At 50.8% G+C, this 23083-nt stretch overlaps 1 protein-coding gene across 4 annotated transcripts; it reads left to right on the top strand.

Annotated features, from left to right (window-relative positions):
- The first annotated feature begins 2887 nt into the window (after positions 1–2887).
- On the top strand, positions 2888–23083 carry FOXRED2 (FAD dependent oxidoreductase domain containing 2). Of its 4 annotated transcripts, none has more exons than XM_005206841.5 (9): positions 2888–2923; positions 3555–4103; positions 6060–6311; positions 6447–6713; positions 7047–7213; positions 10492–10657; positions 12038–12279; positions 13410–13580; positions 20933–23083. In XM_005206841.5, exons 2-9 carry the CDS (start codon positions 3556–3558, stop codon positions 20968–20970), a joined length of 1851 nt encoding a protein of 616 aa, XP_005206898.1. In that variant the 5' UTR covers positions 2888–2923; position 3555; the 3' UTR covers positions 20971–23083. The 4 variants fall into 4 exon arrangements, with proteins under 4 accessions (XP_005206898.1, XP_005206896.1, XP_059742505.1 ...); XM_005206839.5 differs by lacking the exon at positions 20933–23083 and adding an exon at positions 16637–19468; XM_059886522.1 differs by lacking the exon at positions 20933–23083 and adding an exon at positions 16637–19468 and having other exon boundaries at positions 2888–3059.

Below are 23083 nucleotides of genomic sequence, written 5' to 3'. Positions count from 1 at the left end.
TGAAAGGGAAGGGACTGTAAAATAAGGAATATAGCCTCCCACCCAGTTCTACAAGAATCAAGTCATTAGCCACTTGATGACCTACATATACCATGAGAGGAATTCTGGATGAGAATTTGGACAAGGCACTTTTGTGCTCTAGGAAAACTGGTAGGACTGGCCTTCAGACAGATATTTACAAGAGAAAAATTCCTGAACCCAGTTTCTTGCATCTCCCCATACTTAAGAACTAAAACCATTAAGCTGTTGCTGCTAAGTCGCTTAATTCCTCCTAAAGAGCAACAACCTTCTACCAAGCCGTGGGCTTGATTGCATATGTCTCTTCATCAAAATCACAGATAAAACTGGCCTCCCTCCCCCACCCCTTCGTTACAGTCCCCAGAGCTGTCTGAAAGACTGTCTCCTAGATTACAGTCCTTTGTTGCTGTTCAGTCACCCAGTCTTGTCCGACTCTCTGCAATCCCATGGAGTGCAGCACACCAGGTTTCCCTGTCCTTCATGGTCTCCCTGAGTTTGCTCAAACTCATGTCCATTGAGTCGATGATGCCACCTAACCATCTGATCCTCTATCTCCCCCTTCTCCTCCTGCTCTCAATCCTTCCCAGCACCAGGGTCTTTTCCAATGAGTCAGCTCTTCCCATCAGGTGGCCAAAGTAGTGTAGCTTCAGCTTCAGTCCTTGCAATGAGTATTCAGGATTGATTTCCCATAGGATGGACTGGTTCGATCTCCTTGCTGTTCAGGGGACTCTCAAGAGTCTTCTCCAGCACCACAATTCAAAAGGCACTCAGCCTTCTTTATGGTCTAACTCTCATCCATACATGAAAAACCATAGTTTGACTGTATGGACCTTTGTCAGCAAAGTGATGTCTCTGTTTTTTAACACGCTGTGTACATTTGTCATAGCTTTTCTTCCAAGGAGCAAGCGTCTTTTAATTTCATGGCTGCAGTCACCGTCTGTGGTAACCTTGGAGCCCAAGAAAATAAAGTCTGTCACTGTTTCCATTGTTTCCCCATCTATTTACCATGAAGTGATGGGACCAGATGCCATGATCTTAGTTTTTTGAATGTTAAGTTTTAAGCCAGCTTTCAGTTCAGTTCAGTCACTCAGTCATGTCCAACTCTTTGTGACCCCATGAATCAGCATGCCAGGCCTCCCTGTCCATTGTCAACTCCCGGAGTTCACTCAAACTCACGTTCATCGAGTCAGTGATGCCACCTAGCCATCTCATCCTCTGTCGTCCCCTTCTCCTCCTACCCCCAATCCCTCCCAGCATCAGAGTCTTTTCCAATGAGTCAACTCTTCGAATGAGGTAGCCAAAGTACTGGAGTTTCAGCTTTAGCATCATTCCTTCCAAAGAACACCCAGGGCTGATCTCCTTTAGAATGGACTAGTTGGATCTCCTTGCAGTCCAAGGGACTCTCAAGAGTCTTCTCCAACACCACAGTTCAAAAGCATCAATTCTTTGGCACTCAGCCTTCTTCACAGTCCAACTCTCACATCCATACATGACCACTGGAAAAACCATAGCCTTGACTAGACAGACCTTTGTTGGCAAAGTAATGTCTCTGCTTTTCAATATGCTATCTAGGTTGGTCATAACTTTTCTTCCAAGGAATAAGCGTCTTTTAATTTCATGGCTGCAGTCACCATCTGCAGTGATTTGAAGCCCAAAAAGATAAAGTCTAACACAGTTTCCATTGTTTCCCCATCTATTTCCCATGAAGTGATGGGACCAGATGCCATGATCTTCGTTTTCTGGATGTTGAGCTTTAAGCCAACTTTTTCATTCTCCTCTTTCACTTTCATCAAGAGGCTTTTTAGTTCCTCTTCACTGTCTGCCATAAGGGTGGTGTCATCTGCATATCTGAGGTTATTGATATTTCTCCCAGCTTTAGGTTGGCTCAATTAAAGTTCTCCATTTCTTCCTTAGATAGGCAATTAATTGTTAATTGATATCAAGCACATAAAACGGGCTTCATAAATTAATAAAAAGTTTGGAAAGAGCTCATGATTTGGAGTATAAATGGTGGGGGGGGGAGGGGGGGGCGGTGTGTGTGTTAATTCCACACTCCAGTTCTCAACTCTATGATCTTAATTAAGCAAACCCCCTCTGAGTGCCATTTGGCTAGTCAGCTACATTATATAGGAAACAGCCCCTGCTGCTGCTGCTAAGTCGCTTCAGTCGTGTCCAACTCTGCGCGACCCCATAGAGGGCAGCCCACCAGGCTCCGCGGTCCCTGGGATTCTCCAGGCAAGAACAATGGAGTGGGTTGTCATTTCCTTCTCCAATGCATGAAAGTGAAAAGTGAAAGTGAAGACGCTTAGTCGTGTCCGACTCTTAGCGACCCCATGGACTGCAGCCTACCAGGCTCCTCTGTCCATGGGATTTTCCAGGCAAGAGTACTAGAGTGGAGCCCCCCTCTTCTGATGGAAGATCAAGTCAGTCCTGTTTGTTACTTAGTGAAGGATAGACTGAATCATTGTAGCGAAAACTCCTTAGTTGCCTTACTGGTCCTGGTTTCACCAACTTGGTTTCCAGTTTCAAAGTACTGGGTAGCCAACTACTCCTTTCCCACATTAATGAAGTGTCACGGGGGCTTATCTCCCAAAGTCATCTGCTCCCGTGCCTGCCTTACAAGCATAAATATACAGTTTTAAAGAGCTCCGCGCCCTTGCCAGATTCGATCTTCAACCCTGCCACCACCCTCCCTGCGGGTGCGGGCCGGCGGCACAGCACGTGCGGTTCGCTTGCTGGCACCCTGGCGCCCAGCCCTGGCCAGCCCCGCCCGCCGTGTCGCGCCTCGCCACGTGACCCTGCCCCCTGCCATTGGCCGGGCGGGAGAGGCGGGGCCGCCGCGGAGGCGCGGGCCGGCCGATTGAGGCCTGACTCGGCTGCGGGCTGTCTCCGGAGCGGCTGGGAGGTTCGAGCTCTGTGCGCGCGGTGGGCCGGCGGGCGGGGAGGCGGGAGCTGCGGGCGTGGGCACAGCGCACGCGTGGGGAGCGGCTCCCGGATGCCGCGCGTCTGCAGGAGAGTGGCCTCGCGCGGCTCCGCGGCAGGTGTGCCGGGGCATCCCTGTCACGTGACCGAAGAGGCCAGGGCGCCGGGCGCGGGAGGGGGACAGGACCGTGCAGCCCAGTCCTCCTCCAGGCTGGAGCCGGGAGCGCGGGGGCGAGGCCAAAAGACGTGACTCTCAAGGGTCTGGCCTCGGGAGGCCCTAGGAGGGTGTTGGGCACCCCAGAAATTAGGGGAAATTGGGGAAGATACCCACCCTTTTATTACCATGGCAGTAAGGAGTCCGGCGCCCCTGGGAAGTAAGGTCGTGAGGAAGATGGAGGGGTTCGGGACTCCTGGAGGGAGCCCAGATCCGAGCTAGAAACGATGCAGTCTGGGCAGTTGAGGTCAGAGGTCTTTGGGTTCTGGCTGCGCCCTAAATCGCAGTGAGCGCTCGGGGAAGCCCTTGCCTCTCTCTAGGCCCCCAGTTCCTGGCTCCCGTCCCCCAGCCTCGAGGGGCCTAGCTTGGTCCGAGGCCTCACCCCTTTGGTCTGCCGTAGGATGGGCCTCTCCACCGTCGCCCCGCTGTGGGGCGCCCCGGGGCTGCTCCTGACCATCGCCCTGCACCTGGCTCTCTACCTGCGCCCTGCCCAGGCCTGGGCGCCCGTGCATCGGGACTACTGCGTCCTGGGCGCCGGGCCCGCGGGCTTGCAGATGGCCTACTTCCTGCAAAGGGCAGGCAGAGACTACATGGTATTCGAACGCGCCCCAGTGCCGGGCAGCTTCTTCACGCGCTACCCCCGGCACCGCAAGCTCATCAGCATCAACAAGCGGTACACCGGCAAGACCAATGCCGAGTTCAACCTGCGTCACGACTGGAACTCTCTGCTCAGCCACGACCCCCGGCTGCTCTTCAGACACTACTCGGACGCTTACTATCCCGACGCCAACGACATGGTGCGCTACCTGAGCGACTTTGCAGAGCGGCTGGGGCTTCACGTGCTGTATAACACAACCATTGCCCACGTCACTGTGAACAAGGATCGCGGGGCCTGGAATGGCCATTACTTCATCCTGACCGACCACCGGGGCCAGGCATACCAGTGTAGGTAAGGAACCTGGCTGCAGAGCTCACCTGCTGAAGCTGGGGCCTTTCTGGGAGGAAGAAAACCCATTGGTTGGCCCATAGGTGTGGGAGAAATGGGAGGAAAAGGGCATTTCAGCCCATCTTTGGTGGTGATTTAGTCGCTAAGTCATGTCCAACTCTTGGGAACCCATGGACTGTAGCCCACCAGGCTCCTCTGTCCATGGGATTCTCCAGGCAAGAATACTGTACTGGGTTGCCATTTCCTTCTCCAGGGGATATTCCGAACCCAGGGATCAAACCTGGGTCTTCTGCATTGCAGGCACATTCTTTATGGACTGAGCCAACTGGAAAGCCCCCTCCCCATCTTTGTTCCCACTGAAATCCAGTACACAGAGGTTCAGTTCATCCATCATTTCCCAAGTGTTTCCTAGAAATGTGTGTGCCCAAAGATATTTGAAAATTCTGACCATTTCTTTCCTCCAGGATTTTTCAGTCTTAAATATTTTCACATTCACTGAAGGGCTCCAACATTGGGTAAAATATTCAGCATTATCTGAGCTTATGCACCTACAAAACCCTTTTTGTAGCGCATCTCCTAGAACTTGCATTCCCCAAAATTCATTCTGAGAAATGCTGGCAAGTGTCCAGTAAGTGTTAGCTGGGCTCGGTAGGATTTCAGAACTGAATGAGAGCCAGGCACAACAGGCAGGGCTGCTAGCATTCAGCTTTAGCTTGCTTTGGCTTGGGAGAAAGCTTAATATTGTGTAGACAACTCCAACTCAGAGTTACACATTCTACTGTGTTTGTTTAATCCTCACAAGGACCCTATGAAGGAGGTTCACTGATCCCCATTTTATGAATGACAAACTGAGGCTCAGAGAAGCTAAGTAACTGGTATTCTGTCACACGGCTAATAAGTAGCAGCTGCCACTTGACTGCACTTGTCTTTCTGACTCTGAAGCCTGTGTTCTTAACGCCCCACCAGACTGACTCCCCCTTCCTGGTTGTCAGCCTAGCACCTGGCCCCAGGCAGGTGCTCCATCACAGTTCATCTTCTCAAGCCTTTTGCCTGAGGCCCAGCCTTATTCCTTGCTTGTTACAGCCTAGGGAGCGAGGTCAGTTTGGACCCTTGCATCTTAGGACTTAGAAGTGCTACAGTATAGGGGAGTCAGATGTAAGCCAGTGGACAGCTCAGAAAACAAGGGGGGATGGGGCCTGCCCAAGCCTTTTCTCCAGACCACCTGTTCCTGTCTTTGAAACTATCTTGTTATCCACTCTTTCCTCTGCAGGCCGCAGGGTCCAGCTCCTGGCTTGCCCACCACAAGATTATAATCCCCATCAGCAGAAAGAGCAGGACTCTGAAATTAGGCTGGGCTTTGGTCAGATTCTAGCTCTGCTATCTGAGGAGCTATGGAGTCCATGGGCTCACTTGGAGCCAGCAGTCTTCACCTGTAACACAGGCCAAATAACACCGACGCAGACCTGCTCTGAGCAGTGAGATGATTCAGAAAGTACTTAGTACAGGGACTCGTACAGAATCTCTGCTCAGCAGATTCTGCATCTATCAGGGAAGTAAGAAAGGGGAAAGCAGAGTGTCTGGTTTCATTTTCATGATGAAGGTGGTACTTGGTATGGCTATGGCTGCTGTGTTCAAAATTAAGTGAATTATTCAGTTTCTCATGGTGTCACCCTCTCTAGAGTCAGAAATTAAAACTGATTCTCACGTTTGGTATAATCCCAGAAAGGTGAAAACAAACTATACCCAAAGGATCATTCAGTGAGGGGGCTGAGGTAAAGTGTCAGATACACTGGGCCAGGTCAGGAAGTAGGTAAAGGAATGAATGACCTGCTTTCCTTTAGGACCTAGCAGTCTGGGTGGGGCCGGCGAGCCAGGCGGCAGGCCCAAAGAGGGATTTTTTTACTTAGTGGTCTCATAGCTGAGAGGATAAGCCATCCTCCCTCTGTCCCCCACCTGCAGCGTCCTTCTTGTGGCCACTGGCTTGTCGGTCCCCAACCAGGTGGACTTCCCTGGCTCCGAATATGTGGATGGGTATGAGTCCGTGTCTGTGGATCCCAAGGACTTCGAGGGTCAGAATGTGCTGATCCTAGGCCGGGGGAACTCGGCCTTTGAGACAGCAGAGAACATCTTCAGTGTCACCAACTTTATCCATATGCTGAGCCGCTCCCGGGTCCGGCTCTCCTGGGCCACCCACTACGTCGGAGACCTCAGGTATGCTGGGAGGTGTGTGTGCTGCCCTGCCCCACCCCTCCCCCCCCCACCCCGACTAAGCACCCCTGCCCCTGAGTCTCCTTCACCTAGCACAGACACTTCTCTGTCTCTCCTGACATTCACTTGGGCCCCCAGGGCCATCAACAATGGCCTGCTGGACACCTATCAGCTTAAGTCCCTGGACGGGTTGCTCGAGTCCGACCTGACAGACTTGGCCATCGTGAAAGACCACAAGGGCAAGTTTCACATCACTCTGAAGCTCTTCATGGAGGAGTTCTTCAACCAGAGTTCCGACGCCATCCCCCTCCCCCAGGACAACAATGACAACTTTGCCATGCGCGTGGCCTATGACCGGGTCATCCGCTGCCTGGGCTGGAAGTTTGACTTCTCCATTTTCAGCAAGTGAGTCCAGATGGAGGGGAGGAACTAGATCTCTCAGCAAAGCCCTCTGGTTCAGGCCCCGGGTGGACAAGGAGACACCGAAGGGCCTGAACGGATCTTCCTGTCAGGTCACACGGGGACCCAGAGCCCAGGCTCCAGTCAGGCTTGAGTCCTGGCTGTGTCCCTGCCCCACCACATCTTGACCCTGAAGGTCAGTTATTCTGTCTGTTCAATGGACATGATCATACCTGCCTTCTAGGGTTGGGGTGTGGTTTAAATTAGCTCAGTGCCAGGCCTGTAAAAAGTGTTTCATACACAGCAGTGATTTTAATTCACAACCCTCTCCACTCACAGGTCACTCCGACTCTCTTCAGGGAGTGAACTCAGCGAGAAATACCCCCTGGTCAGAGCCAGCTATGAATCCAAAGGGAGCCGGGGCCTCTTCATCCTGGGGACTGCCAGCCACTCAGTGGATTACCGGAAATCTGCTGGGGGTTTCATCCATGGATTCCGATACACAGGTGAGCCTGGCAGAGAGGGCCGCTGTCCCCAGAAAGAACCATCCCTAGGGTCTGCAAACACATGCCTTATTCCCTTAGAGCACTCTTAAAGGGATTGCTTATCAGCAGTGATTGTCATAAATTCCCATCTGGGGCAGACAGCAGTGGGTTTTCATGGTCTGAGGATATGTCTAGAGCAGGGGTTCCCAACCCCTGAGCTATGGCCCAGTACCATTCTGTGGCCTATTAGGAACCAGGCCGCACAGCAGGAGGTGAGCGAGCAAAACTTCATGTATATTTATAGGAGCTCTCCATCACTCACAGTGCTGCCTGAGCTCCTCCTTCTGTGGGATCAGTGGCGGCATTAGATTCTCATAGGAGTGCAAACCCTACTGTGAACTGTGAGTGCGAGGGATCTAGGTTGTGTGCTCCTTATAAGAATCGTCCCCAAACCATCCCCTTCCCCCCTCCAGTCTGTAGAAAAGTTGTCTTCCATGAAACCAGTCCCTGGTGCCAAAAAGGTTGGGGCCCGCTGGTCTAGAGAAGTCCCAGATAAGGTGTAACCTGGGGGTGCATGCTCCATGCGTCAGCCCTGTGTGGGTGACGTACCTACACTGGCAGTAATGCTGAGCCTGGGGACAGCTCACCTCGGGGAATGGCTGGGTGGTCTCAGACTGTGAGGCTCCCTAAGCCTGTCGGCCCTCCCCTGACATCAGAGAGGTAAATGAGGTGAACTCTCTTCCCCGTGGGGCCATAGTAAGGACTAAATAAGGTAATTCCTGGAGGCAGTGCACCTGAAAAGCGTTATGTACACATAAACTCTTTGGGTACCAACAAATTTCATTAAAAATGGCACTTAGATTATCTCAGCTCTTTTTTTAAAACTCTCGGTACCAACGGTGCCAGTTTTCTACACTCTGGGTAGCCCATTGGATGGGTGCTTTATTGCATGACTAGTGTTACACAGGCCAGTTAATTTGACCATAAAAACACCATAAGGGTCCTTCTTCCTGATGTTTCTGCATCTAATTTGATGCCTCACTTGCCTTGATGCTAGTTTCTGCATTTCACTCTCCTTCCAGTTTGGCATGGAAAGATAATCATGTTTTGCTGTTGATTTCCAGATGATATATTTTATACCCCATGTGTGCTGTCAGGGAAGAAAACCAAGGAGAGAGTGTTCGCTGTCTGTTTACCAAAATATTTGCAGACTGCACACACACAGACACACTCACACGGAATAGGAAGAGTCTCCCTCTCCAGCTGTGTCCCCAGCAGGAAACCCTCCTCACATTCCTATACACGCCACCCTCCCTGTACCCGCTGTCCTGGCAGGTCCTGCCCCTTCTCTCTTGCCTCCCCCGTCCCTTGATCTTTCTCCAGATCACTTTCTTCTTTTTTTTTTTTTGACCGTGCTGGGTCTTCGTTGCTGCGTGGGCTTTTCTCTAGGTGCAGCAAGCACGGACTACTCCTCTAGTTGCCGTGTGTGTCTTCTCATTGTGGTGGCTTGTCTTGTTGCAGAGCACGGACTCTAGGGTGCCTGGGCTTTAGTAGTTGTGGCTCCTGGGCTCTAGAGCACAGGCTCAATAGTTATGGCACATGTGATTAGTTGTTCCGAGGCATGTGGGATCTTCCCAGACCAGGGATCAAACCCACGCCTCCTACACTGGCAGGTGGATGCTTTACCACTGACCCATCTGGGAAACCCCACCTATCTCACATTCTCAATCCTTCCAACAGCCCCATAAGACAGATCTTGTTATTTCAGTTCCCTTTTTCATAGAAGGAAATGGGGGCACAGAGAACGTAAGTCACTTATCCAAAGTCGCCCAGCCAACAGAAAGCAGCGGTGGCATCTGAATCCACACCTGTCTGACTCAAAGGCTCCCAGCTCACCACTGAGTTTCAGGCAAATGCGAAACAGTTCTGGGTGGACAGGCCACTGAGACCTGTGGTCACTATTCCTGGCTGAGGACCCGCCTAGGGGGAGGGGCAGTGCAGCTGTACACGGTATATCCTGCCCGACCTTGCTCATCATTCAGCTGAGAAACAGGTCCCAAGGGAGGCAAGTAGAAAACAGCAAAGCAGAGGAAAGCCACAGAAGACGAGAGATGGTAGCTGCGGAAGGTAGGGCCTGCTGGGAGCCCTGCCCCTCCCTTCCCCCGTCACTCCATCCCAGCCTCGCTTGCCTGACTCAGGGCCTCTTTGTCTCTCCTGACTGGTCTTCCTGCCACTGGTCTCTCTGGCTTCCCATCCAGCCACTCTGATACCCACCAAAACACTGTTGTTTGAACAACATGTCCGAACAAAAAACAGGGGCTCCCCAGCCGGTTCCTCGGTATGGTGTCCAGAGCTTCATACAGGAGAGCACCAGCTCGGCTGCCCAGCCTGCCCTTGCCTCCTTTTCAGAATGCGCCCATTTCTCTCAAGGTTTTATGTCTTTGCACCTGTGCTCCTTTTGTCTGGCCACCTGCCCCACTCCCCTAGCCATGTAATTCCTCAGCCTTTCACAAAACTCAGCCTAACCTTGTTTCCTCCAGAGAACCAGGTTTCTGTCTGTCTGTCTCATGAGCCTGAACATCCTTTCCTGGGACCGTTGGCAGACCGAGTCTCTTGTCACGTGAATTGTCTGTGTCTTTGCCATTATTAGACTTGGGTGTTGTGCTGATTCGAGGAGGCAGGCAGCTGTGTGGGGTGGCTCAGTGTCACAGCTGTGTAAGGGCAGCCCCAGGTCCACAGAAAATGTTCCCTGTTGTTGGAGATAACTGTTTCTTCTCTATCCTTCCAGAAATATACAAAGTATCTCAAAGTAGAACTGAGATTGGGTTTTGGCTGTGAAGGAGAGGGAGCCATCAGAGGTTCTCCATCTGGGAGTCTCTGACAGACATGGGGGCTATGGGGAGACGAGAGGTTGCAGAGAAAGGCTCTGGGTCTGGTGTGGACGTGTCTCATGTGCAGTGGCAGGACTTTTACATGCAGGTGGCCTAAAGCAGAAACAGGCAGTCTCAGGCCTGGGGACCAAATCTAGCCACACCCATTCATTTCACGGTCCTCTCTGGTTGCTGTCCCACCAGAGGAGAACTGAGTCACCCGACAGACACCGTTAAGCCAGAACACTTCCCCTCCAGCCCTTCTCAGAAAACCTGTACAACCCTCCTCTAAAGCTCTGAACACACATCTTCTCAGAGCCATGCACACGAGTGTGTCCCGAATCAGAGCTGATGGGGACTCTGCGTCCTCCCAGAGGTGAAAGGTAACATTTTAAAGGCAGCTTGCCATTCTCCCTCTGGCCGTTTCAGTGCGTGCCGTCCACCGGCTGCTGGAGCAGCGCCACCACGGCGTGGCCTGGCCCTCCACCGAGCACCCCATCACACACCTGGCCAGTGCCATCATCCGGCGCATCAACGAGGCCTCTGGGCTCTACCAGATGTTCAGTGTTCTGGCCGACGTGGTCCTGCTGAAGGAGTGAGTCGTCCTCCCCGTCTCCTGCCCCCATCCCCACCAGCTTACCCCCCTACTCTGTCTTGCTCTTCTTTTCCTGTTGCATGTGTGGAACAGCCCAGTGGTTCCTTCCTAAGATGGAGAAGGCTGGGGACTGGGGTGGCAGAGAGGGAGGGGACTGGGCTCTTCTGGGGAAAATCAACATCATGAGCTCTGCTGACAGACGGATTGACAGACATGGGTATGACGACAGCTTTGCCACTTTCTACCAGTGTGATCTGGGACAGGTTATCCTCTCTGAGCCTTTCTTTCATCTGCAAAATAGAGCTAATAACGTTGACCTTGCAGGGCTGTAGGAAGGAGTAAAGATAACTGGTGGAAAGCATCTGGCACTAAACACATAAGCAGTGGCCTGCAGCGATGACAGATGACCACCTGTGGGGATTTAAGAGCTCCCTGGGCCAGCCAGCTCCTTATCAAAGAAGTGATAAGCAACAGATCACAGAGGTCACTCCCTTAGAAGGAAACCTTCAGGAGCAGGGAAGGGAGCAGAGCTGGGGGTGGGGGCGGGGGAACGTGTGGTCTGAAAGGACAGGTGGCAGGTGAGAAGCCACAGAAGGAACAGCCTGGTCCAGAGCCAGTGGGTGCAGCAGCACACCAGGTTGAGGGACATGCAGGAAACTCAGAGGTGCTTAGAGCAGAACCTCCCTCATCACGCTTGACTCCTGTCTCTCTCACACCCATTCACCACTCACACCATTCTTAGATCCTGTCCACTCTACCTTCAAACTGTGTTTAGAACCTGCCTGCCTCTCAGTAGCCCCACCACTGCCACCTTGGTCTGGACACCAAAAGCATCCCCCTCCTGCACTGATACAGCAGCCTCTCGCCTTGGCCCCCATGGTCTGCTCTCAACACGGTGGCCGGAATGATTCTTTTAAAACTTGAGTCACTTGGAATTCACCCTTTTCAGTACCCTCTGAAGGCCCTCAACCCCACTTCCTGGGCCAGGAGACTTTCCCATCGTGGCACACATGGCCCTCCTTGACCTGCCCCTGCTGACCTCTCCTGCCCCTCACTGTCGGCTCCACTGGGGCCCCACCAGCCTCCTTCCTGTCTCTGGAGCACTCAGAGGCCTTCACTCCCTCGTAGGGCTTCTCTGTCACTGGTCTCAGCCTGTCTCACCCTTTCCCTGGACACCCATTCAGGTTCCTCCCGGCTTTCTGACACCTGTAAGTCTAGGCTCTAGTAGTATTCAGGTGAGATGCTCGGATCTCATCAGTCTGTATGCTGTTTGATGGCCGCTTCTAGGAAGGAGAGGTGGTGCGTGCACAGCACACACGCTCCTGTCACCTCTGCTGAAGCACCCAGGGTCTCACCCCAGTTGTGTGCCCCTGTCCCCAGGAATGCCACCACCTTTGAGTATCTGGAGGAGTTCCCCATGCAGATGCTGGCACAGCTGGAGACAATCACAGGAAAGAGGGCGAGGCACGGCCTCTTCGTCATCAACATGGAGTATGGCCGGAACTACTCTGGGCCCGACAAGGACGTCTTCTTTTCTGACCGCTCTGTGGGGCACATGGAAGACGCCTGGCTGTCTAACTTCCTCCATCCTGTCATCTACTACTACAGGCACCTCCCCACCGGTGAGCCGGGGCCCCCCTCAGACCCCAACACCATTGCGCCTTCATGCGGTACCCTCAGCTGATGAAAGGGGGAACACCAGGGGCCCTGCCCAGAGTCTCAGTGGAGCAAGCGGTCTATGAATGATCAATGCCGTCCCCAGATTCTGACCCACAGCAGGCCACACATGGAGTGCCGTGATTGCCTCCAGTAGTAAGAGGGACAGTGTTGTCACTGTGTCCAGAGAAGGCTGACCTTGGAGTGAGACGGGGGATGGAAGGTGGTCTGGAGACTGACTCTAGGGGGAACAGCAAAGGGACAGGAGCAGATTAGCACAGGAAGGAGCAGGAGAGCTGGGCAGTGTTCCCAGGGTCGTCCTTCCCTCGCTGTGTGACCTTGCACCATTACTTGACCCCTCTGAGCCTCAGCTTGCTCGTGTGTGAAATGGGGTGGCAGTGATACCCTCCATGTAAGAGGAGAATGGATGAGATAACACAGAATGCCAGCATGGTGCCCTGTACAGAGTAGTTATGGACAGATGGCCTACCTGGGGAACACAAATCCTGCCTCCCAACTTGAAGGGATATCACCTGGAAGAGGATGATCTAAAATTAGGGGTTGTACCAGAGGGCAGAGGAAGTGTCAGCGGGTAAAAGTGACAGGAACCCAGGTTCACACTCATAAGCAGCAGCTCATCCTGAAAGCTGCCGAGGCTGGGACAGGCCCCTCACAGTTTCCTGGTACAGGAATGGTCATGGCTTGGTGCCCTGTGATGGGGACACACAGAGGGGCACCCCACCAGATAGGAAACTGGACTAGAGGGGCCCTAAGACCCCTTGGAGACAGGACCCAGAGCCTACTCACAGAAAGACCAGTTTCAAAGCAGCCGCAACAGATCTCAGTCCGTGGAAGTCTTAGAAGCAAACCAAGTTCAAGTGACTGGTCTTAGTTCCTCCCCCTGACACCACAGGAGTGAGTCTGGCCTAGTCCCTCTCCTTCACATCAGCCTTTCAGACATTTGGAAGGACAGCTGAACCAGCTGACCAGAGGGGTGTCAGGAAGGTCAAGCAGAAGAGGATGGGGGGGCAGCACTGGGCTGCAGCTCTGGGAAGCCATGCACTCGCTCTGAAGTGGTGCCCTCTCCTCCCCACAGAGCAGGAGGTGAGGTTCCGCCCGGCAGGCTGGCCGCTTCCGAGGCCCTCAGCCCTCCACCACGTCGTGGAAGATTTCCTGACGGACTGGACGGCCCCGGTGGGACACATCCTGCCCCTGAGGCGCTTCCTGGAGAACTGTTTGGATACCGACCTGCGAAGCTTCTATGCAGGTAAGTTAGGTTCCCAGGAGGACAGAGAGACTGAGCTGGAAGGTGAAGAAGACCAGGTAGATCAGCGCCCTGTGGAACTTTAGGACACACGTCTGGAAACCCGCACCTGAGACGTCTGTCTCCTATGACCCCTCCCAGTACAGCACACCTGCAGACACTAGCGCTTCCCAGGTAGCACTAGTGGTAAAGAGCCCACCTGCCTACGCAGGAGACATAAGAGACGCAGGTTCGGTCCCTGGGTCTGGAAGAGCTCCTGGAGGAGGAAATGGCAACCCACTCCCATATTCTTGCCTGGAAAACTCCATGGACAGAAGAGCCTGGCGGGTTGTAATCCATGGGGTCACAAAGAATTGGACAGGGCTGAAGCAACTTAGCATGCGTGCATGCAGACACTGAGTAAAACGTCTTCTTTAAAGAACTTACAGGAAAATAAGGGAACCCCCCAGAAGCCAGACACTAAGAAAAGCATGCACACACACCGGAGGTGGTGATGTCTGCTGGTCATCAGGGGTCTAGAGCCTGCGTAACTGACCAGCACTTGGGGATGGCAAGGCGAGGCTGGAGCAGGGTAGGAGGTCCGTATGTGTGTACTTAGTTGCTCACTTGTGTCTGATTCTTCTACGACCCATGAACTATAGCCCGCCAGGCTCCTCTGTCCATGGGATTTTCCAGGCAGGAATACTGGAGTGAGCTGCCATTTCCTTCTCCAGGGGATCTTCCCAACCCAGGTATCAAACCCGCGTCTCCTGTGTCTCCTGCATTGGCAGGCAGGTTCTTTACCACTAATACCACCTGGGAAGCCCTAAGAGGTCGGTACAGAAAACCTCAAATAAAGCCAGGGTCTCAGTGGGTAAGCTAGGAGCCAGAAAGCACTCCCAGGAGAGACAGGAGATGCAGGATTTTTCGCTCTGTGTAGAGTGCAGGGGGAAAAACCTCCTTTGAGAATTTCCATCCACTAAGCCTCATTCATATGAGTTTGGGGCCAAAGTTCACACTGTCATCTTGATGCAGAAATCACAGGCATCATTGCAAGTCTTCTGTGAGGAAATAGACTTTAAAGCCAGACCTCAAAGAATTCCCACAGATAAAGTTCTCTGGAAGATGAACTCCCAAGCAGAAATCACTAACACGTAAGAACTCAAATGACCGTGCGGGAGTGTCAACAGAAACAACACTGTTGGATCAAACCTACAGGGACTGTATGAATTGGAGTGGTCAGAGAGAAGATGTAAAGTATGTATAGATTCTGTGAATAAGTAAAAAAGGGGTTACTAAAAACAGAATGGAAGGATATTGAATGGGCAATTTTGAGAAAGGTCCAAGTAGAACCTCTGGAAATAAAAGTATCAACTTGTAATTAGAACTCAGTGTCAGGGTTAGTAGCACATTAGACATAGATGAAGGGAAAATTGGTGAATTGGAAGACAGCTCTGATAGCCGAACCCAAAGAGGGACTTGGGAAGAGAAGTCTCATGATTCAGAGGCAGAACTGACTGAAACAAGCCAGAATTTTTTTAACTTTAAAAAGTTAATTTTTTACTTTTTAACTCTCCGAATTACTAGGATAGCCATTTCTTTTTTCTGTTCAGCAAATATCTGTTGAAACAGTGGCTGCATATTAGGCACTATTCGTATCAGACCAGGTTAGAGATAGTCAGTCCTTGGCCTACAGGTCAGAGAGCAAGAATCCTTCAGCTCACCTTGAAATAAAAAATGTATGTACCAAGGGAGATGGCTGAAAACAGTACTTGAAGTCAACAGTCTAAATGTATGTAGACGCTCCAGCAGGGGTACTTCAGAGAGCAGAGCTAAAGCAGCTTTGAAGTACCAGTATCCTGCAGACATCAGCTCTGACTGTATGCTTCCATAGGAAATTGTGCATTGAAGGTCTAGAGACCTCAGCTGCAAAATGCCTACCTATTGCCTGAGGTTTCAGGAGCATAGAGATGCTGGAACCTTTTAGGGGGTGTATTCCAGCCCTGAGTCATGGCTCCCACCAGTCCATCACCACAGGCCCTTTGAGCCTCCTGTCTCCTACCTCCTAGATATACTCAACAGTACAAGCCACCAAGTATCACTGCCTTGAACATGCAAGACTCCTCCCCCAAAGGGCTAGCTGGCAGAGGTGGGCTTCCCCTCCCTCCCTTTAGCAGATGTGCAGCTGCTAGTTCTGGCCCCAGATCTGCTGGGCTTCTCTGCCCCTTGGCCCTGCAGAAGGGGTGACGTATGTCATAGTAGGGGGTGCTTGCCAAAAGGCTGCCTCACTGCAACCCCTCCCTCCTCTCCCACATCTGCTGTCTTCCCTACTCAGAGAGGGTGGTTGTGGCCCATTCTGCCAAGGGCCCTCTGTACTGGAAGTCAGAGATAAGGTGGGAAATATTTTCCTGTAGCACTCCCAGCCTGATCACTCATGTGAGCCTTATAGCACCCTTTATAATGTGCCTGTTTACTGAGACAGGAGGTCAGGATGGTTCTCTGACACGCCATCTTCCCATCCTGTCTCTAAAGCCCTCAGAAGCCTGAGCCCACATCTGCTTAATCCTTTGCTTTTTTTTTAATTAAAAAAATTTTTTTTATTTTATTTTTGGCTGCACTGGGTCTTCTTTGCTGTGCGTGGGCTTCTCATTGTGGGAGCTTCGCCTGTCACAGAGCACACGCTCTAGGCACTCGGGTTTCAGTAGATCCCAGCCCCCCAGGGTGGCTCCCGGAAGAGAAGGCCGAGGAGCTGCTCCTGAGTGGGTGAGATCCCCCCGCCCCTGCCAGTGGCGCCACCCACAGCAGCATGCAGGCCCCCATCTCTGGGAGCTGGGCCATCTCTTTGGTTTGCTTTCCTTTGGAACTTTTTTTTCCCCATAATGTCAAGGCGGCTCCTAGTCTTACAACTTCAGGGAGGGATGGGGTCCACGGCTACCCAGGTCAGACATGAGATACCCAGAACAGTCGGCCCCTGGGCTCAGAGGCTGGAGGGAAGCAGTGAGGCCACGAGGGCATCAGCAGCCCCTCCCCTTGCACCTGTCTCCACAGCTCTCAGCCCATCTCCTTTTACTTCTGTGCAGAGTCCTGTTTCCTGTTCGCCCTAACACACCAGAAGCTCCCGCCCTTTTGCCAGCAGGGCTACCTGAGAACGCAGGGGCTCGTGGGAACTGAGAGCCTCCGTCAGCACGGCGTGGAGAGCGGGCTCCTGTGGGACTCTGCCACCATGGGCCAGAACCAGGGGGCCAGCGACCAGCGGCCTGGCGACCACGGGCCAGGAGGGCACCCTCTGGCTCCAGGGCCTCCGGTCTCACCTTTCAACAGCAACAAGGAGGAGCTCTGATGGGCGGCTGCTCCCACTAGGCTCACAGTCAGCCTTCCTCTTCCCCGCAGTTTCGTGCTCCCACGTGATTGCCAAAGACCCCCCTCAGATCATCGCGGTGACCGCACCAAAGCCACACAGAGGACACAGATGGGCTGAGGGCGGCCACACGGTGGTCTCCCCTCCTGTTTGGTTCAGGGATTTCTGGGAAGAGGGGTCCAGGGACAGCATCATCTGCCAGATGGAAGGGAGCCGCCTTCCACGCCAGACTTGTCTGCAAGCCAGATATCACGAACACTAGGCTGGCCTCAGCTCTGTCCCCGTCAAGTGCCCAGTGTTCCTCTTCTGAGGCCCCTGGATTCCACCCACCCGTGGAGCGTTTCACAAGTGCAATCCACCCTCATCTTCATACGGGTTGTAGCAGGCACTTTAAGACAAAGGCTCTAAGGTCCTCCACCAAGTAGGGCAGGTGGGGCCATTACCCCCTGATGAAAACACCAGCTGAGAAAGGTCAGGTGATCTCCGGGGTCCCAGCCAGGAGTCTGGGAAGCCCTAAGGCCGGCCCTCCTTCACCATACTGCCTCTCCGCCCCCATCTCTGCTTTCAAAATCCCAATGAGGGCAGAGAGAGGACAGCTCCCTGCAGGCTGTATTATTTAGGCGGGTCTCTGCCAAGCTGCTCTCTCCCCAGGACCACCCTCCCTGACTTGCCTTCCCCCTCTGTTCTCTCTCTCATCCCACTCCCCTGCCCTTTGGCATTCCAAACAGCGCCTCCTCGCCTCTGCCCTGCCAGATCAGGTTTTGTGAAATGGTCGCCATGCTGGCTATCAGTGGGGATTCTCTTGGAGGTGATTCACCCCACTGTTCCATACAGAACCCAGCTTAGCATGGGCAAGAAATCATTTATAAATGAGTTTGTAAGATAACTATGATGAATGTAGTTTCTGGTTCCCTGAGCTGTTCTGGCTTTTTTATTGTCCCTCCTCACCAGGAACCTGTCCCTTCTTACCCTCTCATCAGGTATTTGAGTCCCATTGATGAGTAAGCCATGGGAAAGCATTTGTACAGAAAATAATCATGGTGGTTTCCTCAAAAGCCCGGGATCACAGGTGATAGCTTTCTCACTGGTTCTTACCAGTAAGTCCTTCATGTGTCCACTTAGAATGGTAGGGACACAAGCTTTCCGGATCCGCTGCCCTTTACTTGGAACAGCTTCTTCATGACAGCCAGATCCAAAATCCCTTACCCCCGGCACTGCTGTCTGTGCTCCAGGTATTTGCAGTCACAACAGTGAGACTCCAAAAGCCTGAGCCTGTCAGGGAGGATGTGTTTACCCCATGGCAAGACTTGGCATAGTTTGCAGAGAGCTGAAACTTCTCAGTGAAGGGTCTCTCCCTAATCCCAGGCTGTGGAATTTGCTGTATTTCACACTGTTTACAGGTAACCAAAATTGGGTCCCATTAGTCCACCCTTCCTTTTCCTAAACTTTTTTTAAAAAATAAATCTTTTGGGATTTCCCTAGTGGTCCAGTGGTTAAGACTAGTATGAAAATAAATTATTTAATTAGGACTGTACCCATATTTGGAGAAGGCAATGGCACCCCACTCCAGTACTCTTGCCTGGCAAATCCCATGGACGGAGGAGCCTGGTAGGCTGCAGTCGATGGGGTCGCTAAGAGTTGGACACGACTGAGCAACTTTACTTTTACTTTTCACTTTCCTGCATTGGAGAAGGAAATGGCAACCCACTCCAGTGTTCTTGCCTGGAAAATCCCAGGGACAGGGGAGCCTAGTGGGCTGCCGTCTATGGGGTCACACAAGAGTCGGACATGACTGAAGCGACTTAGCAGCCGTACCCATATTATCAAATCCTGTTACACACATCTCACCTACCCAGTTACTAAAGGCTGGCTGAGCCCCTGGTTCGAGGTGCTGTAACGAATAGTTGACTGACACCTAAGTACGTGACATCTGTTGCTCTTCCCGTCATGTGCCAAGTTCTTAATTCCATCAAAATATCACCAGCCTTATTTGTGTTTAATAAGACGTGGTTCAGCTCTTACTCAGCCAATGAGACACACATTCCCTGGTATTTTTCCTGTAAATTAATAGTTGGCTTCAGAGAACTACTTTTTCCTGTGAAGATCACTGCTGCATTGGCTGGAGTCCTGTCTACATCTTGCTTGCTTCTAGCAACCTACCCTCCCCGGCCCCCGGGACCTGTTTTGTAAATCCTGGCCCCTGAGCGCCCATTGCCTTAGGCATGGCATCTTTGCTGTCTGCTATCTTCCTATTGTGTTGTATGGACTCATGTGTCCTTCATTGCCTCAGTTTCTTTCCTTGTCAAGTTTAGACAGCCCTCTAGCAGATCTTGTTGTTTCCAGCCAGATCAAGCCCCTCTCCTAGCTAAGGCCTGACTTCATCCATTCATTCTTTTTGAAAATATTATAAAGTTACACATGCAAAACAGACAAATCAATGAAACAATAGGCCAGAAGCAGAGCCTGTTCTAAGATGGAGATGTTTTTTAAAGGGAATCACAAATCAGTGGAAAAGATTGTACAGGATTGTGCAATAAATGATGTTGGACTGGAACTTTCCTGGTGGTCTGGTGGTTAAGACTAAGTTCCCAATGCAGGGGGTACAGGTTAAATCCCTGCTCAGGGAACTAAGATCCCGCATGCCCTGGGCATGGCCAAAATTAAATAAGTAAATAAAAATGATGTTGGACCAATGGGTTACTAACTTGGGGAAGAAAATCAATCTCATTTAGACCCCTATTTCATATTATACTTCAACATTAATTTCAGATTAATTTTTCAAAGCCATATAGAAACTAGAGGTGAAGAGGAGGTACTATAATAAAAGAAAGGACTTTCCAAGTTTAGAAGCAACAGAGTAATTCCCCAGGGGAAAAGGTTTAACATTTCTAGGTACAACCATCCTGCTAATATACCTATTTTTAAAGAAAATGATAAATATTAAAAGGCAAAAAGCATGGGCAAAAATAATTATGGCAGAAAACAACATACATAAAATAAATAATAAGCAAATTATCTTTTACATTAAGAACAGAATGAAATGAGAAAAATGGAGAATAGTTACATAAACTATGGTACATTCAGCCCATGAATATTGAACAGCCCTCAAAAACTCTAAAAAGTGGTAAAAGACTACATAATATTGATACAAGTACATGTGTGACAAAGTTAAGTGAAAAGCATCAGGATACGAGAGTGTAGTTCCAACTGCTTGTAACGATATAAAAATAGAAAACCATATACAAGGGAAACTGAGGAGGTTTGAGGTTTGCAGAGATTTCTTTTTCCTTTTTCCTCTTTTGCCCAAATTTGGGTTTATACTCCATGGTGAAATAAACTCATTTATTTTAAAAAACCATCTCTGTTTTTGGACTGTAGAGTTGCTGGGGGCAGGAGGGGCTGGGAGCCCTCGGCAGGGCATGGGCTCTGCCCCCCGGTCCAGGTGGTGCCACTGGTGCCATCTGCTGGCCCCAGTTGAGAAGACACTGCATCAGGTGTCGGGGGAGAAAATGTGCTCGGTCTAGAGAAGGGGACTTTAAGTGACGTGTGCGCCTCTCCTAGACTCTTTGGGCTGATAGACCCAGCTGGACACCACCAGCCTCTGGAAGAATCTTCCCTCCCAAATGACAAGAAAATGAATGTAATCTCAAGGTTAATATGAGCCCCAAATTCCTTTTGCATGATAAAAGTGGGGTGTCCCTAAAGCCTTCCTGGAAATCAACTCACCAAGAAATGAATTTGTCTGCTAAGCTCAGCATAACACCTAATCATTCACTGAGTATTTACTATATGCCCAGAACTGGTGTGGTGATTTTAAAGGTATGTCCACAAATTATTAGATACTTATCCCCCAGAGAGGTGGAGCCTCACCCCCTCCTGTTGGGTGTGGGTGGACTTAGTGATTCATTTCTAGCAAATAAAATACAGCAGAAGTGACAAGATGTCATTTTCAAGATTAGGGTATAAAAAAGACTATGGCCTTCATCTACCAAAAACTGTGCTTTCTGTCTCTCTCTAGGAGTCCCTCGCTCTGAGAGAGGCCACCTGTCATACTGAATGTGAAGGGACATCCAATGTGGAGCAGCCCATGTGGCAAGGAACCAAGCTCTGCCCACAGCCATATGAGTGAGCCTGGAAGCACACTGTATCCCAGTCCTACCTTCGGATGACTGCAGCTCTGGCCAGCAACTCACACACAGCCTCATGAGAGACCCTGAGCCAGAACCACCCAGCCAGAATCAGGCAGCTGCTTCCTGTTTGCTGATCCACAGAAACTTCAAGATAATGTTTGTTTTGAGATGCTGAATTTGGGGGGTTATTTGTTATACAGCGATAGACAAGTAACACATGCATGAAATAGCTTGCTATATTAATTATCACCACAACCCTAAGAGGTACTAGATATCACTCTTCCCATTTTACAGATGAGGAACCTGAGGCAGAAACCCATTACATAGCAAGTCAGTGATGTGGTGTTTCAAAAATCCACCTCCTCTGAGCCATCCTCTAAATATTAAACCATTAAAGCAACCATCTCCTTATTACTGTCCCTATGAGATTCCTTCATATGGACACTGGGTTATAAGAAGTCAAGAGACCAAACAGTTACCAAACCTAGGAAAGTGTGCCCATAGGACGAAGAGAAGTGTCGAAATGTTGATTCTACAAAAGTATCCTCAAGTAGAGTATGAATCCACTCCACCAAACCAGACATCTTGCGATGCAAGTAGGGTGGGATGACTCAAGAGAAGAGGACGGCTCTGGAGTCCAGAGCATCAGCCCTGATGAGGCTTCAGCCTCAGGATCCTCGGTTCTCTCATCAGTTACAACATCAGCCCCAAAAGCCATGTTGGATTCTTCCCTAGAAAAGCAACCAAAGTCTGCATCATTTCCCTACAGATGCTTATATTTTTTAAATATGGTAAAAATGCTGACTGGGGAAAGCTTTTTGTCAGGCTGTGGGCTTTAAAAAAAGCATTGACTTCAGTCTGGCATCCCAGACGGAACGTAAATCTGCTACAAAGTAAGTCGATGGGCAGATATATGAGATGCTTTAGCCCAAGTATTTAATCCAAGGACATCACACGACTGATCCATCAACCCCAAAATAAAAAATGGCATGCAACAGATGTATTTAAGCAGGGAAGAAAGGACCAACAGACTGTCTCACTCCTACATCTACATGAATAAGACTGATTTGCCTGCTCTTCTGGAGAAAGTCCCAAGTTTAGTGCCAACTGCAAAATCCTTCAAAAGTCTGTCACCGGTTTTTTCAATCTCTTTGAAATATTCCATCTCAGACCAGTCTCTCAAATTCCAAATCATATAAATTAATTAAATACAGAAGAGTGCCACCAACAGAAAAAAATGGCAACGTAGTATCAAAACGTTCAGTGTGTTATAAGCCATCATTGTAGGTTAGAACGGAGAAGGCAATGGCACCCCACTCCAGTACTCTTGCCTGGAAAATCCCACGGACAGAGGAGCCTGGTAGGCTGCAGTCCATGGGGTCACTAAGAGTTGGACACAACTGAGCAACTTCCCTTTCACTTTTCACTTTCACGCATTGGAGAAGGATATGGCAACCCATTCCAGTGTTCTTGCCTGGAGAATCCCAAGGACGGGGGAGCCTGGTGGGCTGCCGTCTATGGGGTCGCACAGAGTCGGACACGACTGTAGTGACAGCAGTAGGTTAGAAATAGAGCAACTACAAAAATGTATGAGATGAGCCCCTTAACCCTAGCCATGTTTAAGTGTAAAATAACTCAGTCTACCAGGAGAAGAGGCACCCTGAAGCCTCTGCTGTGAGACGCTGCGGTAGAATAAAGATGGCCAAAAATTCTACAACAGGACTTCCCTAGCAGTCCAGTGGTTAAGGTTCCAAGTTTCCACTGCAGGGGTGGGGGTTCAATTCCTAGTTGGGAACTAAGTTCCCACATGCCATGTGGTACAGCAAAAAATAAAATTAACAATAATAATAAAACTTATACAACTCCTATCAAGATGTGAGGTCTGGGGGTCTTCCCTGGCAATCCAGAGGTTAGGACTCAGAGCTTTTATTGCCAGGGGCCCCGGTTTGATCCCTGGTGGGGGAACTAATTTCCCACAAGCTGCACAGTGCAACAACAACAACAACAAAAAAGACTATTTACAATAAAGGCTACCTCTT

Source organism: Bos taurus, chromosome 5 (assembly GCF_002263795.3).
Source record: "Bos taurus isolate L1 Dominette 01449 registration number 42190680 breed Hereford chromosome 5, ARS-UCD2.0, whole genome shotgun sequence".
Lineage (NCBI taxonomy): Eukaryota > Metazoa > Chordata > Mammalia > Artiodactyla > Bovidae > Bos > Bos taurus.
The sequence above is the reverse complement of the archived record's forward strand: the minus strand, read 5'-3'. Positions and strand labels throughout refer to the sequence as shown.